Source organism: Rhipicephalus microplus, chromosome X, assembly GCF_043290135.1.
Source record: "Rhipicephalus microplus isolate Deutch F79 chromosome X, USDA_Rmic, whole genome shotgun sequence".
Taxonomy (NCBI): domain Eukaryota; kingdom Metazoa; phylum Arthropoda; class Arachnida; order Ixodida; family Ixodidae; genus Rhipicephalus; species Rhipicephalus microplus.
Window position 1 is genome coordinate 468,705,386 of NC_134710.1, and position 17,853 is coordinate 468,723,238.

Sequence of the window (17,853 nt, forward strand, 5' to 3'; positions counted from 1 at the left end):
AACACTTTTATCTATGGCAAATAGTGTCAAGATTCTTCTTTTTTCTAGACAATTTCCATCCTGTAATCCATTCCTTCTTGCAGGTTACACTTGCTGATCACTTACCATATTTAATTGTTTCATCAAACTTCTCCGAACGCCCATGCTTGTGGGGATTCATGCAGGCAGTTTACCTCGCAGTTCAGTTCCTAAACCTCGCTTTTCTGTAGAACACCTGTACACAGTATCGCGCAAGGAGCTGTTTAAGGATCTACTGAGTACACTCTTCCCACCTCCGTTGTACCGCTCACTGTACTCCAATCTTCCAGGCCACGATGTGTTGAAGCGAGTGCGCAAAATGTACATTCCACCGAATTCAAAAACATTCTTCTATAAACTCCACTCTGAAACATTCGCGGTAAACACATGGTTAAAAAGAAAGGGTATTTTCATTCCGTCTGTTAACTGCCGTCTTGGTGATGTGCCGGAAATGATTGAACATTGCTTTGTTAGCTGCAAAGATGCCATACTGTTTTGGTATTTCCTCCAAAACTACACACGAGCGAGGATTTCACACACGAGCGAGGATTTCTGCCGCGCAACAAGAAGCGTGCGCAAGACGCTTTTTGAATTCGGCAAGGCGAGTGGCGAGAAGTATACCATCAAGTACAATAAGCTTTACATCAACAAAAAGTGCTTTGTGTACTCTCCGGTGACCGACAGCGTTTGTGAGCCGTATACACATGCGCAGAACTAATGAGAAGCTTCGTCCTCCGCTACGCATGCCGACAAAGATACGCTCTTATCCTAACAAAGTTCACTCCTCGGCCACTTCTCGTAACTACTCAGTTTTATATTCTAACGTACGAAGTGTTCTTAACAAACGGGATGCATTATCTTCAAATTTTGATAACTGCGCCGCCGATGTTGTAGTGTTAACGGAAACCTGGCTTACCCCTAACATTGCAAGTGTAGAGCTGTTCGATTGTGAAAATAATTATACCATTTACAGATGTGATAGAGAAGAATCGCCAGGAGGTGGTGTACTTATAGCCGTAGCTGATTATACAGTTTCTAGCCAAGTAGTAATAGCATCACCTTTAGAATTTGTCTGTGTTTCCCTCCATGTCAACTATCAAAATGTCATAATTTGAGGCTGTTACCGCCCTCCGAGTGCGACGCCAGTGTTTTGCGAGCAACTGCATGATGCTTTGAATGATATTGTCAAAAGGCACCCGCATACACCTGTTTTTCTTCTAGGTGATTTTAACTACCCGAAAATAAACTGGTCACTTCCTTCTTGTTCATTAAGCTCACTTTCAGCCGACAGTTTACATTTCGTGGAACTGTGCGAAGACTTTAACCTTCCCCAACTCGTAACGCAGCCAACAAGAATGGGCCCCACTTCATCAAATGTTCTTGATCTGATTCTCACCACTGTACCAGACCTTGTCCATTCTATTTCATATATCCCAGGCATAAGTGACCATTGTTTCGTGCACTTCAATCTAACAGGTTCTTTAAGGCGTCGGTCAAACAATCGGAAAACAATAAGAGACTACTCACGCGGCGATTATGACTCAATCAACAGTGAACTCGAATCGAATTTTGAGAGCTTTGCAAATGGCTTCTTTGATCGCAGTGTTCAACAAAACTGGAACTTGTTCAAAATGAAAGTTGAATCTTTAATCACGCGATACATTCCCACATACGTTATCAAGGGTCGCCAACGCCCCCCTTGGTTCTCAACTGACATAAAAAAAATTGCGGAATAAAAAGAAACGGTTGTTCCGTCAGGCAAAGCAGACTAATTCGTTCGCCCGTTGGCACGTGTACAAATCTGTCCTTTCCGAATACAGAGCAACTATCAAGGAAGCCAAGCGCGTTTTTCTTAATAATACCCTTCCCTCAATTCTTGTAACCAACCCTTCTAAGTTTTGGAAAACTGTTGAACCTAGGGAAAAGAAAAACATTTCGCTTACGAACTCAGACGGGCAGCCAGTTCGCTGTGAAGAGTGTTGCATTGCATTAAATGATTTTTTGTTACTTCTTTTTCAAGTTGTTCTGCTTCTGCGTTGCCATAAATGCATAGTCGTGATTTTTTACCCATGTATCCTGTTACCGTTGATGCCGTTGGAGTGCAAAATTTAATTCACAAGCTTAAGTTATCCTCTTCTTGTGGCGTAGATGAAATCAACTCAAAGTTTCTAAAAAACACTGCATTGTATTCATCAATTTACTTGTCCCTAATCTTTTCGCAATCTATTCAGACCTCCACTTTGCCGCTTGACTGGAAAGTGGGGAAGGTGGTCCCTCTGCACAAGTCTGGTAACACACAGTCTCCTCTCAATTACAGACCAATTTCCCTAACCAGTGTTCCTTGTAAAATGTTAGAACATATAATTTACTCCAACCTTGTCTCATTCCTAGAATGAAACTCTTTTTTTACTCCCTACCAGCACGGATTCCGAAAAAGTTACTCATGTGAAACCCAACTTCTTTATTTTACTTATGACATAGCATCGGCTTTAGATCGCGGCTCACTTGTGCATTGCATTTTTCTTGACTTTCAAAAAGCTTTCGATAAAGTACCTCACCAATTACTCCTCCTGAAAATTAGTGCCTTAAACATTGACCCGAACATTCTTAAATGGATTGAATGCTTTCTGACTAATCGCACTCAGTTTGTAACAACTAATGACTATAACTCACCTCTTTCTAAAGTAACATCCGGCGTACCCCAAGGTTCCGTATTAGGCCCTTTACTTTTCCTTATATATATTATTGATCTCCCCGACAGCATTAACTCCACTATAAGGCTATTTGGAGACGATTGTGTAATTTACCGCGAAATAAACAATGAATCAGATAACCAATTTCTACAGTCAGACCTTGACACTGTCTCAACCTGGTGCAATAAATGGCTTATGACTCTCAACTCTAACAAATCTAAATGCATGTCAATAACGCGGCGATCTATTTCTCCCCCCTGTACCTACAGAATTAACGCAGTTCCCCTCCAGCATGTCTCTTCATATAAGTACCTCGGTGTTTACATTACCAACAATCTATCTTGGCACACGCATGTTACCTACATCTGTAATAACGCTAACCGAACGCTAGGATACTTACGCCGCAACTTTTCTCGCGCTCCGCTGTCCCTCAAAATTCTACTATACCGATCACTAATTCGCCCAAAGCTTGAGTACGCGTCCGCTATATGGGATCCCGTGCAGCAAAATTTAATCAACGCGTTAGAATCTGTTCAGAACCACTCAGTTCGGTTCATTTGTTCTAATTATTCCCGTACTGCTAGCATATCAGAAATGAAATCTAACCTTGACCTGCCCAATTTAACTGTCCGAAGGAAACTGGTCCGACTGCATTTATTTCATAAGATATTTTTTCACAATCCATCAATGAAGCGAGACCTCATTTCACAACCGTCATACCACTCATCGCGCATTGATCACCAGCATAAGGTTGCCATTCCGTTTTGCCGCACCAAATTCTTTTCAGCAGCCTTCTTACCGAAAACAGCCGCCGATTGGAACCACCTTCCCTCTTCCGTTGTAACAATAACAGACCCTTTGTTATTCAAGACTGCAATTTCTCAGCAATGTTTGTAACTATACGCAGTTTCCATTATCTATCTTTGTCTTGTATGTGCTTGAATTCTTACTTATACATTTTTAGTTGATTTATGTTGCCTTCGTGATTTGCGCATCTGACACTTGTTTCTTTTCTTTGTCTTTTTTTCTTGTGTGTTATAAAATGTTGTACCCACCCCCTCTGTAATGCCCTACGGGCCCTGAGGGTATTCTAATAAATAAATAAATAAATAAATAGATACGTTATCTTCTACCAGCAGCGCTTGATGAAGTACCATATGACAAGTTTTTCCTCATGGGTATGCACAGCTTGTGGAAGACACGAATGCAAGACCACAATGCAGAGCCCACCACATCATCAAACACAGACTTCATTCAAATGGCTATCCACCTCAAAAACATTTACGACGGGCTAGACTTTAGACCCGACTGGTACTCCATCTTAGAGAACTGTTTGACCTCACGCCTTTTTTCTTTGCATAACACGGTGTGAAGAACTCTCCATGTGAGAAACTCACGCTGTGTTAGCCATTGAGTGTTTATGAGTAACGCTTGAGTGCCTAATTTCGTGATTAGATTGTACTTTTGTTCTCTTGATTTATCTTTATTGCGCAAATACTTTATTAATTACCATGCAAAAAAAGAGCAATGGTGTGGCTCAGTGATAGAATACTGTGCTGGCACGCAGTGGACCTGGGTTCGAATGCGGTTGTGTCATGAATGCTTTTTGCTTTACTGCGTTTTTTTCTTTCGATACTGGTTACAGACACCGGCGGCGGCAGACAAAAACGGCACCGCGTGTGACCTGTGTTGTGATTTCATAACTTTCAATGTAAAAAAAGCCAGGCCTGCGCGGAAGGCGCAGCACAGCAACAACTAGTCCCCACAATCACAGCGAAAGCAGCCTTTCAAAGCCCTTTCTAAACACTCATTTAGTAACTGCTGCAAGCACACTTGACGGCTACCCGCTACGACATTAATAATAATATTTTCTGGGCAGTAGGCTGTCATTCGCTATGCTATCCTTCGTCTTTCTTCTATGAAGCGTCTTCTAAACACTCGGAAGGAATTTTGTGCCAATAGTTTTTGCAATGGCTGATGACGATGAGGAATTATGCTTGAAGTGGGTATGCGCCACAGTTTATAGGTGAACAAAAACAATCTTTTTAAGAGGTTGGAGCATTGTATGACCCAGTCGTTATGCTATTCGCAATGTGTGACGCCTGGTGTTGTTTTTTTGCTGTTCTAAAACGCTTTATTACTCATATTAACGTGATTTCTTTTCCTTCATGAAGCCTGATTAAGACCACTTTTCTAGCAAGCCCCCACCCGGAGCCCTCCACTACGGCGTCTCTCATAATCATATGGTGGTTTTGGGACGTTAAACCCCACAAATCAATAGCAAGCCCCCAAGCAGCGGCGTGGTTCAGTGAGAGAATACTTGGCTGGCCCACAGCGAACCCGGGTTTGATCCCGACTGTGTCCTTTCTTGTTACCATTTTTTTCTTATTTCGTGTGATAGTGGTTACGGAGCTGGCGGCGGCGGCGGACAACTACGGCGCTGCACGTGACCCGAGTTGTTAGGGAGTTTAAGAATAGCGCACCACGAGCCCTTGTGGTGTGGTCGCTGCCACTGCGCATGCGTCGTAACGCGAGTCGGCGTTCGCGGACCGCACGCAAAAAATTCGAAATTGCGTGTGGTGATGACGGTCCGCATGTGGCCCGCAAGCGCTGGTTTCGAGGCTATGGTGTCACTGCGATCATGCGTTGCGGTTCGCAGCAGGGCAAACGCTATTCTAAAACTCATATGGCGCCCGCTACGCCTGCAATGCCCGCAGCGCTTGCAAACGACATTCCAAAACTCCCTGTTATCTCAAGACAGCTTTCACTGTAAGATATGCGTGCTTGTTTCTTGAATGCGATTTTCCTATTCACGACGAGATCGGGCTATAGGTGGCAGCGCGGTCTCCACGGAAGAGGGGATATAGGCGGTTGGCGGCACATATACGTTATGCATACATGCATGCTGCGGCGCTTCGCTGCGTGTGGTTTGAGCCGATTGTCAGCGTATTTAAGCGCTGTTTGCTGTTTACTGGTAATATTTAGGCTCCTCTCTGCCGAATCGACGCACGAAGCCTTTGCAACGTTACTATTACTAGCGAGTGAAGCTCGCCCTGACTGGCGGACAGCGCGCTTTTGAACTAAGCGCTGTGTTGTTTGTATGCATTTCCCTAATGTTCCGCCTACTGCGTACGCCCCTTGCAATACTGAACTACTTATGAATATCTTACTCATCTGAATACTATAACTCTTAAAGAAAGAGAAGGAAAGATGTCCCTCATATCGGTGCGACGCGTTTGGTGCCACTGTTCGCACCGAGTACGCAAGTGCATTTTTTGCGTCATTTTGCGTCCATAAAATATAGGACAGTCAATAAACTAGCCAGGATAACTTTGTGGCTGACAGTTCTTTGCGTTAAATTGACGTTGACCACGTAGGCACATGTTCGCGCACCAGTCAAACAATCGAAGGCTCTTATGAGTTCTGCAGAAAGTTTTCAATGAAGGGTTACGTGCAAAGATGACAGTCATAAAACAAAGGTCTGGTTATTTCATGGAAAAACATGTTTTATTTGTAATTTTTAATAAAAAAATAACAGCTGCTTTCTGTCAGTCCAATGACAAGGCCACACAAACGCTCAAGGCAGTGTAAAAAAAGATGACGTTTTCCGTGAAATTGTACAACAGTAATTTAAGGCACACCATCTGAACTGTTATCGAATGTCTGGGCTCTTTAGAGTATTTTTAAATCTAAGCATGCAGGTGTTTCAGCGTGAATTTCACACCAAGTTGAAAAATAGAACTCGGCAACTTCATTTTAGAAAGAGTTTAAGCACTGAAGTGTCACACTTTACTAGATAGAATTACCTCCTTGTAATAGTATCATGGCCAAATGAACATAAATAAAGTTCATCGCATAGTCAAATAACTATACACACTGCCGTAGTTGTACACCCAACAACAAGGCGCAAGTGCGTGACATGGAGTCTTGTTTTTGTTTATAACCAAAACGCTCAAACACAGCATTCACTTACCATTTATTAGTCTTCATGTTTGAGACCATGCCAAGTGCATTTTGTTACGACGTGCTTAAAGCATAAAGCGGCACCCACACTGAAATGGTTCTGGTAAATGGAAGGTACGACGACAATACACAACACATCTGAAAAGTCGCTCATCGCTGATCGTATTGCAGTGCATTACTAGCCGAGCAAGACCAAATGATTTCATACGTCTTTTCTGGCATACGTACAAGCAGTTAAACAAGCGCCAACATATCCGAACAAACCACCCTTTGCGAACGTGCACGACGAACTACTCCCCCATGTAAAGACAACGTGGCTAGCAGACGACACGACGCAGGGAGCAATCCACACTTCGCCGTTTTGGCCAGTAGCCGCCAAAGCGGCGACTCTGCTCGATCCCATGGCCAATATGCATAGCGGTTTATGCCGACGACATCACGCTATTGGTAAGCGGTCCTTCACACTATATGGTCCACGTCTTCATGGTGTGTTGCAGCGGGCGCTGAATGCAATTTAAGAATACTTAGTGGAAGTTAGCCTGCATATTTCACCTGTGAAGTCAGCCGCGATCACGTACCATCACTAAGAAACGCGCTCGTTGAAGCATGAGCAAGCTATATCTTCCTCGGAGACAAATCGTTGCAATGAGTAACGAAACATCGCTACCTGGGTGTAATCATCGCTGATCGCCTTTCTTGGTGTCCTGCATTTAGAACTGTGAGGCGCAAATCAGTGTTGCTGTTTAATTATGTGGCCGCCTTGACTGCCGGGCACGATGACATTCACCGGAGGACAGCGCTACATGCGCGCCAATAATTTCTTGCACGATGTATGCTTTGCTGGTCTTGAATGTATACCTCATGCTCTAATGTCTCAGCTTGAAAGGGACCAGCGTGTTGCCCTCCGTGTAATGTTTGGCTTACCTAGTCAGGTTCATTTCATCCCACAACTTAGTGAAATGTCCCCGAAGCCTCTATAGCTACAAGCTGACCAGAGAGTGCTACACCATATCGAGCGCAAGCATGCATCAGCCCAAGATGACAAAGCGCTCGTTAATGGGCTGTTCAGTACTCACTTTCTCGCATGGGTAAAATACCGGCTATGTTGATTGAAATTGCTGGCAATCGTGATGAAACCACTGTTTTGATAACTTTCAAATATCCCAGTAAATGTACCTCCCCTACCTATCTGTAAAGTCAAGCAATACGCAAAAAGTGTGAGCAACCCCATTCGTCACTAAACCAACTAGCCAAATAACACTTATTTGAAAAATTTGAAGATTGTGCTAAAGTATTTGCGGACGCACCTGTACGCAGAGATGGCCTGGGCGCTTCTGCAGCCTTCTTTTGCCCTTCAACAGACATCAGGCTGTTGTCTAAAATACCGCACCCATCATCGTCGGTTACTGCTGACGGGGCCCCATGAATGTTGCCCTCCAATATCTGCACGAAGTATTACCAGAATTGAGAGTCGTCATCCTTACTAAATCTTGTGGTACCTCAAGCTCACTCACCACAAAGGAAGCCGACAGCCCTATTTTATGCAGCATCACGGAATCTGCCAACCAACTTATCTCTTGTGGGGTGTTCCTAGATGTCCAGTGCGTACCTTCGCACACCAGCATTGCTGGAAACGAAGACGTGAATCACCTTGCTTCGTCTTGTAATCATGATGATTGTGGCTGCTTTCATCTGTGATGGACAACGCTCGTCTGCTTATACGCTGACACCTCCTAAAGCAGCACTCAGACCAGGGGGTCTCCAACGGATCGTTCCCTCCCCGTTTTCGTTGTCGTGGCTTTCCTCGTCGTCCCACAACTATATAAACAATGAGTCGGCTCTTTGTTAGTGCACGAACGCCGTCATGGGCACGTTGACACTCCGCCGTGCGCCGCTTGTGGCTCCTGTGAAACACCTCGGCCTCTTATAGTACACTGTCTCTCATCTACTGCGCGGCGGGCTTTGCTTATTACAAAATATAAATTCCTAGGATATGAGTGCGGGACCATAGACAATCATCTCTTGCCGAGAGGTCCTGTTTCTCCAGACGACAAGGCTCATCAAACTCTACTGACTTTTGATGGACCAACCTGACCAAACCAGTTTATAGACGTTTTTTTTTTTCAAGTGCTTACTGACGCTTGTCTAAGACTTCATGTTTTTATTTATTTAGATGACAGTCCCCACCTCTTTGTCTCGCTCATTTTTCTGCGTCCTTGTGCATCTGTGTGTGGAAATTATTAAATAAATTAATGAAAAAACTTTCTGTTTTGCTGTACTTCCCGCATATTTGTTCAACTAATTGTTGAGTAGAATCAGTGGTGAGTACGTGAAGCTTCAGTGTTCGTATATAATCGAGATAATGAGGTACTTTATAAAAACGTTACTAAAGCGTTTTTCTACCTTTGCTGGAATATATGTGTTGCCACAGAGATCGCGCTCACGGCGGCCCGCTTAATTGTTCGCAATTGACAACCGATGTCCCCGGTCATTAATCTAGGTCTACTTACAAAGCTATGTCTTACGTTCTCAATTCATAGATAGATCTCTCATCCGAAACGAGTACGATAGTAGTGGTACGCATTCAACTGACGCCCTATTTTTGACGATTTTGTTTAAACCTGGAATCCGATGAACGGACAAGGAAGGGAAGAAGTGCGATAACATAATAGCACAGAATCACGCTGAGCAGGTAGCACTGAGAGTAAACCATAGTGCTAAATATATTTTCACTGCATATAGTAAAACAGAGCAAAGAAAAAAATTGTGTTCATCTCGTGAGTAAATTGTAATTTTGCAATTTCAAAATCAAACACGTTAGCCGTGAAAACACGCTTGGTAAGCAGGAAAAAAATAAAAATGTGCCAGTGGCGATGCCACATTTCAATTCTCGCACCAAATTTAATGGCATGACAGATTTTAACTGCGTCTTCTACGTCCTACGCAATGCCTAGTCAGTAAAACTGAAGTGCATTGTCCTCTTAAGGGGCCATAGACTTAATAAATCAAGCACGTTTCACAATTGCTTGCTTATTAAATATCTCTAAAATGCGAAATAAACAATCTGATGTCCATGACAACACTAGCAGAGATTTAGGTGCAATTATTTTTTTTAAATGAAACTGACAGGAAATTGCTCTTTTAGATGTAAACCCAAGGCGGTTAAACTCACAATAGCCGAGTTCACAGCGCATGACTCATCAGTTTAAACCATTTCATTATTCCTATTTTGCCTTCCTGTTCCGGGCGTCTGATGCTGCAGCTCTTGTGTCCCGCCGCGTTGCAGCAGACGTCGGCACGGTCTGATATTTTTCGGGTGGTCACGAGGCTTAGCAGAGGCCACTTTAGAGCTCCCGTGCACTACTTCGCAAGCAACGATGCCACTGCGCGCTCTTGTCTGGTTACTCGATATCGTAGACTGCATTTCTTCTTTCGAAAGCATTTGACGACCTCACCCGCACAACTTTTTCGAGGCGCCTTTGCTGCCGTTGCGACGACTGTCGCAACGGCAGCAAAGAATGCGTTAATTGCTCGTGATATTTCTTCAAATGAAAGACGGACGGCTTGCCATTTTGCACGTGCGCTGCCCGCGATGTCCCTTACAATATGCATGCATAATACAAGCTGGTTCAGACGACACGAGTGTATCGAGCAGCAGCTACACTCGAACGGTTTTCCGCTACTGTTAGTTATCGCCAATGTTATATTCTGAGAGCCAGAATAACAACTTCGCGCTAGGAAGGAGTCGACCGCCTAACCAAAGCGCCTCAGATGCCGATGACTCAAGGCAAAACTGACCGGCAATATGTCAACCCAACTTGAGACTTTCACGTGAACGAAAAATTGAGCCTCAGCATGCATCGAAAGATTCGCAGTCACCACCACCAGCTTATCCAAGAAGCCAGATGCAGAACTACGCCTTGTCTTTGACAGGACGCGCACTCGTCAGTCATTCACCGTAGCACATGCCGTTGCCCCCGTTCAAGCAACCTGTTCTTAGATGTCGGCCACAGCCCTAGCACTTGCCTGCTGGCCAACACCGAAGACGAGCTCTCTTTCGTTACTGACACTGCCATTGATCACCGACATTGCAGCCCAAACCCGCGCCACATGCAGTGAGCAACAGTGTCATTGTTTGGTATGGGCCCCGGTAAATGAAGATAGATAATGAGCCAAGGCAGTGGCCTCGATGGGTGTACGTGATTGCCAATGTCAGCTTCTCTATTTGTACATGTGCCTGATTGTTTTCAGTCAGATCCTGCCGTACAATGTCACCTACCTCTAAGTACTTGGCTTGCAGTCCAACCTCTCTTTATCTGGTATCTGCAAATTTCAACTGTTGTTAAGATTCTTCCTCTTTTGCGTGTTGAGTACACGCAAAAGAGGAAGCTATAAAATGATTAGGTGGCCGTCAAAACGTAACATGCGTCATATCTCGACCATAGGGACAACCCGTCCATTGAGGATCACGCAGCAGAAGTTTTGAGTGGATCCCCATAAGGTGAAACTAGAGAACTGCATGGGGCAATTTTGCCGTCTCAGGTCCGGCTCGTTTCAGCGACATATATTTTCAACATAAACGGAGCACTGTCCAATCTTTAATTATTGTGTAGATACTTGCAGCACACAAGATAACTTCTAAAGATTGTTTTGAGAATATCTTTCAGGGTCACAAATTTCACCTGTTCTGTGTATATATTCGGTTATTTACACGTGTAAAGCTTTTGTGAAATATTTCAGAGCAATATAAAATTATTTTAGAATCACAGCTGGCTCTCACGTATGCAGTGCTATAACGACGCTGCATTGTTTTTTGCATATCAAAGAACGACTGCAAAATATAATACCCTCGTAAATTAAAAAAATAGCAGACATTTATACTCCGATTGATATAAAGTGCATATGAGTTGTGGCTGTTGAGTAAAAGTAGCAAGTATCGTGCAAATTTTGTTTATTTCACAATGGTACAAAGAAAAAAAAACACGCTTTAGCTGGTTCTGGCATGAAAACACCAGGCTGGGTAGCGTTACATAAAGTTGTCGTGTCGACTCCTCGATAAGCAACTGTCCCTAGTGTACACTATGTTCTCGCGCTCAAAACATGAAGGTTCTTCCCCCCGCCCTACTCCACCTAGTCACCGCCACAACCTTGCTATAGATTTGTGAAAGTGAGCCACACCCACTCGCTCGCTGGATTCCGTGCCGACCGGTTGTGCCCTCGCGATCTCCGACGACAGCGCAGCTCTGGCCGACTGGGTTGGTCCTACGCCACCTCCTGACGCCGGTCCCCGACGACGACGACAGCGTAGCTCTGGCCGACTGGATTAGCCCTACGCCATCTCTTGTCGCCGGCAAGAGCTCTCGTCAGTGGTGCCTCATCCTCGGACTCCTGCAACCGTGTCCATCTTTCCTGTCTTCTCCTTACTTCCGTCGTTCGCAGTCCCTGCACCTCACTCTCTCCTTCCTCTCTCTCCACCTTTTATTCCTAACCTTTTAATCTCTCTCTACCCCCTTCCCTCGTGAGCTACTGTTGAGGTGTCCTCCCCCTTGAGAGACAGTTACGGGGCTCACTTTTCTCTTTTAGGAGCGAAGCTCCTTAAGGCGTGGGCTGTGCGTCCCCTGTATGTAGCCACCTCTCGTTCAGTTCTAAGTATTACGCTAGCCACCGCCCGATCTAAAGGGTACAGCCATATCCATCCGTCCATCCGTCCATCCGTCCGTCCATCCATCCATCCATCCATCCATCCATCCATCCATCCATCCATCCATCCATCCATCCATCCGTCCGTCCGTTCGTCCGTCCGTCCATCCATCCGTCCATCCATCCATCCGTCCATCCGTCCGTCCGTCCATCCATCCGTCCGTCCGTCCGTCCGTCCGTTCGTCCGTCCGTCCGTCCGTCCGTCCGTCCAAAAGATGCAAGATGTTATAAACTAGACGGTGGTACGTGTAGTTGATTATGAAAGATGCGAGGTGTTATAAAATAGGAATGATGCCACATATGGCGCGTGTCATCGTTCGTTATAGTGCGGCGACGTACGCTAGGGGGAGCGTTGCAATAAAATCGAGTGGGCAAAATGTACGGAGGATTCATGGTTTACCAGGTTTACCTCCGGAGCTTCGCCCACTCATCATCATTCACTTCGTGGATGTGGCAGCATTTTTTTTTAATTTAAAATCACCCCCCCCCCCCCCCCATCAGCGAGCGAGCTACCGTACTCGCCGTTCCCTGAAAATGCCTATCTCGCCGTCTTCGTGTGACTGCCGTCGATCTTTGAAAATGTTATGTCTTAAAGCAAGACCAGACTAATAGCTTTCCAAACAGTCTGTTAGGGCACAAAAATCAATTCACCAGCCGGTAGTATATTTGGTGTTCTCCCCGCTGCACGCAATGTGTCGAGTGTACAGAGTGGGATCCCCCGCAGGGACGGGATGCGGGAGAGCGGGTTTCCGATGGCCGAAGGTCTTCGTGTGATCAAGGCAGTGAAGTCTGGCTGTCTGTGGCCTACAGTAGTAGTTGCAGACTGGCAGCTCGTGGCATCGACAAGGGAAGCGAATGAGAAGTGCGACAGAATAAAAGCGGTTATTATAGTGGGGACGAAAAGATGGAAGCTAAAGAAAAAAAAATCACCAGATCCACGTACTTCGGAATCTTTGTTATGCGAAGCGTGCGCAGGGAAGGTGACTGTGTTGTGGTTTTTTTTATTTGGTGAAATGTTGCCAAATCATGATTAGCATGTCTGTGCGTAAAGCATTTGCACATATCTTCAACAGTCACATATGGTTTATACACCCAGTTGTTTACAGTTGTGTAACGATACCAACAGCAACATTACTATTAGTAACACCAGAAGGGGTAAGCTGATATGTCGCGCTTCTGCTCATGGGGATGCTAGACCTGGGCACTGCTACATAAAACAAACTCATTGGATGGCACTTTAGTACAATTGACCTAAACCAAACGTTGTGACGGCTATACCATATGAGTGCATATGTATTTTTATTTTAAAAATTGCATAGCCAGCACTGGTACTACACTTGACGTTTAGCTAACATTATGGTATATTTTAAAAGTAGTTTCGGGACCTCGCTTGGCTTTTTGGTAAAATACTTTATTGTCATGCAGAATGCTGAGAAACGATTCCTGCTGGGACCCTCACATTTATTCTTTGCATTCTTCGGATCAAAGCTGCCGATGTCAGCTCTGTCCTAATACTCTCGCGCTAGGATTAAGAATGTCTACTTTCACCGTTCTTTGATATAGATATAAACTGTCAATCACCTGGGTACATGCCCGCATACCTGTTCATCTCGAAGTTTTTTGCGCAAGCACACGGAGACGAAGACGAGTAACGCGAACGGGCGCAAAACTTCAATATAGATTTGTTCCAACAAGGCCGAGTTGAAGTTTTGCCGCATACTTGTGGCACATGATAGATAGATAGATAGATAGATAGATAGATAGATAGATAGATAGATAGATAGATAGATAGATAGATAGATAGATAGATAGATAGATAGATAGATAGATAGATAGATAGATAGATAGATAGATAGATAGATAGATAGATAGATAGATAGATAGATAGATAGATAGATAGATAGATAGATAGATAGATAGATAGATAGATAGATAGATAGATAGATAGATAGATAGATAGATAGATAGATAAGGTGCCTGCCGCACGCAAAGAAACGCTTCGCATTTGAAAGCCACGTGTCCGCCAGACCCACTTCGGTGAGCCAAGCGACAGGTATTAGAATTTTTAACATACATACACTGTGCGTGGCTCTCACAGATCCTGATAATGCAGCAACTATGCAGCTCGCGAAACTAATCGAAGCAAGCAAGGCCTCTGCAGACAAGAAAATATAAGCTAAGCACATACAAGCGCATGCATATTGGAGGCAGCAATTGCTATAAGCTTTTTAGTTGGTTCGAGATTTTAGATGCTGTACAGCTGAAACAATGTGGCAAAAACATGCCAAAGGTTCAGAGGTGAGGTTAAACGTAGATTTTCGTGTGTTTTCGCCGATCTTAACGACATGCTTGTTGCAAGCCGCTTGGACGATAGGCACAAAGAGTACTGATGCCTTGTTTTTGAGCAAGGGAGTACATACGGGGAGGCTCTAGTGCTGTTATATTACGGGCGCTAGCAATCAAAGGCTTCCCCTTTCAACCCTATTTCAATGGCAGCAAGAGTTCTTTGGACTCACAAATCGCGAAGCGCACTTCATACCTCCCTGTGAGCAGGTTAGTTGCTAACGCAGCAGTCGCTTGGCTAGTACGATGAACAACCCATCTTACCTTAGTATTCCGGCCATGAAAGCGAAAATCTCGGCAGGCAACTCAAGCGCTGCTGACTCATCTGCTGTCCGATGCACCAACTCTCTATATGGTGGACGCGTCGGCCGCAGCAGGGAGTGAAATTCCGCAGCAGGGGGTGCAATACTGCAATGTGGCAGGGGGTGCAATGCTCCATCATATTGACTAGAGGTTGCTGAAGTCCTTCACAAAGTACCTGAGACGTGCAGAGTCTTGCTGAAGCACCTTCTGAAGAGAAATCAATCTATTTCTCTGAGAAATATTTCCGTAACTTCCTCGAAGGTTGGGCCTTCGACGTTGACTGAGCTGAGCGTTGACCGGGTCGAATGAACCATCCTCTTGGCGAATAACAACTCTTCCGGTTCAGGTACAGAAACTTTCATATATTTTCGATCTAACAACATCACCCACGATATCTCTAGAGACATCTTTCTAGAGACTTCAGCGACATTTCTGGTACTGAAAACAATACGCATAGTGTTCATTTCCTTGGTTTTTGAAACCGTATCCACCGACACGGAAAAATGGCCTTAGCAGATCCAATGTGAAAAAAAAACGCCTCTTCTAACTTACTATTGTTTAATAGCTGTCTTGCTACATACTTACACTGCTGACGGGTGACATATTGCAGCCAAGCTTCTTGCCAGTCCGTGCTTCAATAGTATCAGTAGTCAATATTTGCTTCCACGCAATGGCTAAAGAATCACGGAATTGAAGAACTGCAGAGGTTTATCAAAGACTACTTGTAGGGCCAGGCATTAAGAACAATGTTCGAGGCTGGCTGAAAACTGGTGGCCCCGTGAAGGCTACTAACAGCACGTGTAATGACAGGAAGCCGTTTCGTCAACCTCGGAACCGTTTTGAACTCTCGCACATAGGCTTGGTGCGACATTTTTTGGATGTCGAAAATTTTACCGCCTCTTCACGTGTTTGAGAGGACACTAAAGTTAGTCTGAGGCAACCCTTCTGCTGGACATCTTGGCTCAAGACTGATAGAAGCATTAGGATACGAAAGCGAAGCGTCTCATTTTAACGTGACAGATCTTCGTGGCAGCGTATGTTAACACCGAAGCGTCGTGGTAAATGTCTCATGACCAGAATTACTACTTGACCAAGTCATCATGATCCCTAATCATAAATTGAGTTTATCTACGCTCAAACCTGATCGAGCTCTCCCTAAAAATTAGTTTGCCCAATATGAATTTGTAGACGAACCTACAGAATTAACTAGTTTCATCACTAGTACATTAAGTTACGCACCAGAAATATTGACTTTGGTCTATTCGCAAGTTGGGTTGCTGAGGTTCAAAATCAACCAGTTCACACCAAAAATTAAGCTCACTAAACACCGGAGTTAAGGCTGTCTCCCAATTAGAGAAATGATTTGACGCATTTTCGCATTCAACGTGCATTCGAGTAAAATTGAGGACGAGACGGCGCTGGACTACGAGGTCACTTGTTTCCAAAGATCAGTGTATTCGGTAGCTGCCTTCATCTTCTTTATTTTTAACGCCATGTACACTAGGTTGATGGTCCGCAATGTAGATTTACAGCAATAAAACCACTAGTGAACCCTATTCATTGTGAGGGCAACTATTCTGTTCAAAAATCACGCAAATACTTTAATACACAGCGTTTTCTTTGCTAAAATTTATGACTTCGGTAACAAGCAGTCTACATATTAATCACAGTGGGCTTTCAACGAGTAAACTCAGACGAGTAAGCGAGGTTGTGGCGATGCACTAAAGAGCTTATTTGGGCCGGTTAGTTGTGAACAACGAAGCAAAAAACACCGCGAAACATGGGGCACTGAAAAACATCGCTTCGTCTGCCTCTTTCACTGCCCATGTTTCGCACTGCTTTTCGCTTCGTTGTGGAGATGTGGCGATAATAGTCTGGGTTGATTCCAGACACAGTGTGATAACAGTTACGTGGGCGACAAGGTGAGAGCTGTGGGGCTGGCTGATTTTTGTAGCGCAGTAAAATCGACATGTTGGCAAAAATCACAGTGTTTCATCAGCAACGTCCCAGCACTTTCGCTTCACAAGGATTGAAAACTACACGTTTTTTTTTTGGAAATCATGCTTATCGGTAAGGTAAACACCCTTCTCATTTGGTTCCTAGTAGAGTACTGCTAAAAGCGATTAATTAAAACAAACACTCACGCTTTAGGGGCAGCTAATGCTTTCAGTGTACTGATATAGCTTTGATACATTGCCCAGCTACGGCAATGACATAAAACTAGTGATGGTAAAGTAATGGTCTTTTACAAATCTGACTCACCACACACATGCTTTTCATTCCATTCGTGAGGAAATATCATGACATGACACAAAACCTATGTCATTTACATCACTTAAAAGCAGGAAAAATAACTTCAAGATATTCCAGCAGGCTCCGAATCATTCCCCCCCTTGATAATTCGGAGAAATATTCGCACGCGAAACACCTTTTCACCTTACTGCGACGCCGTTCTACTGAATAATTCTTCTAAACATAGAGTGCAGTAAATTCAGTTATGATAGCCCAGGAAATGACCACAACGAGAATAAGTAACTTACAGGTTTAGCTACTTCACGCCAATTTGGCTACTTTTTAGACCAATGGCGAGAAAAACACCTTGGCTACTTGTCTACTTCTTAAATACTTTTTTGTACCCCCCCCCCCCCCCCCCCCATGTGAACCACGTTGCCAATATTCTATAAAGTCCCAGAGCCGCTGGCGCTCAAGTATGTGGCGTCAAGACATTGTGGCTAATGCGTGTTTTCAGTTCCGACAAGTGAATTTAGAACTTGCATTACAAAAAAAAAAAAATCTTTGAACAAATTGTTGGCACTCGGGGGTAATTGTTGCA

General features: G+C 44.3%; 1 protein-coding gene across 7 annotated transcripts in view; it reads right to left on the minus strand.

Moving 5' to 3' along the window:
- The window catches only part of LOC119160822 (organic cation transporter protein), a 314,044-nt gene that overhangs the window by 280,754 nt on the left and 15,437 nt on the right, over positions 1-17,853 (minus strand). The window contains exon 1 of one of the 7 annotated variants that reach the window (XM_075880782.1): positions 14,982-15,050. The exons of 5 other annotated variants lie outside the window; for them this stretch is intronic. In XM_075880782.1, coding sequence (XP_075736897.1) covers positions 14,982-14,998 — 17 coding nt within the window. In that variant the 5' untranslated portion in view covers positions 14,999-15,050. Of the gene's footprint in view, positions 1-14,981; positions 15,051-17,853 lie in introns of those variants that run through there. One more of the 7 variants, XM_075880779.1, reaches the window with a different exon arrangement.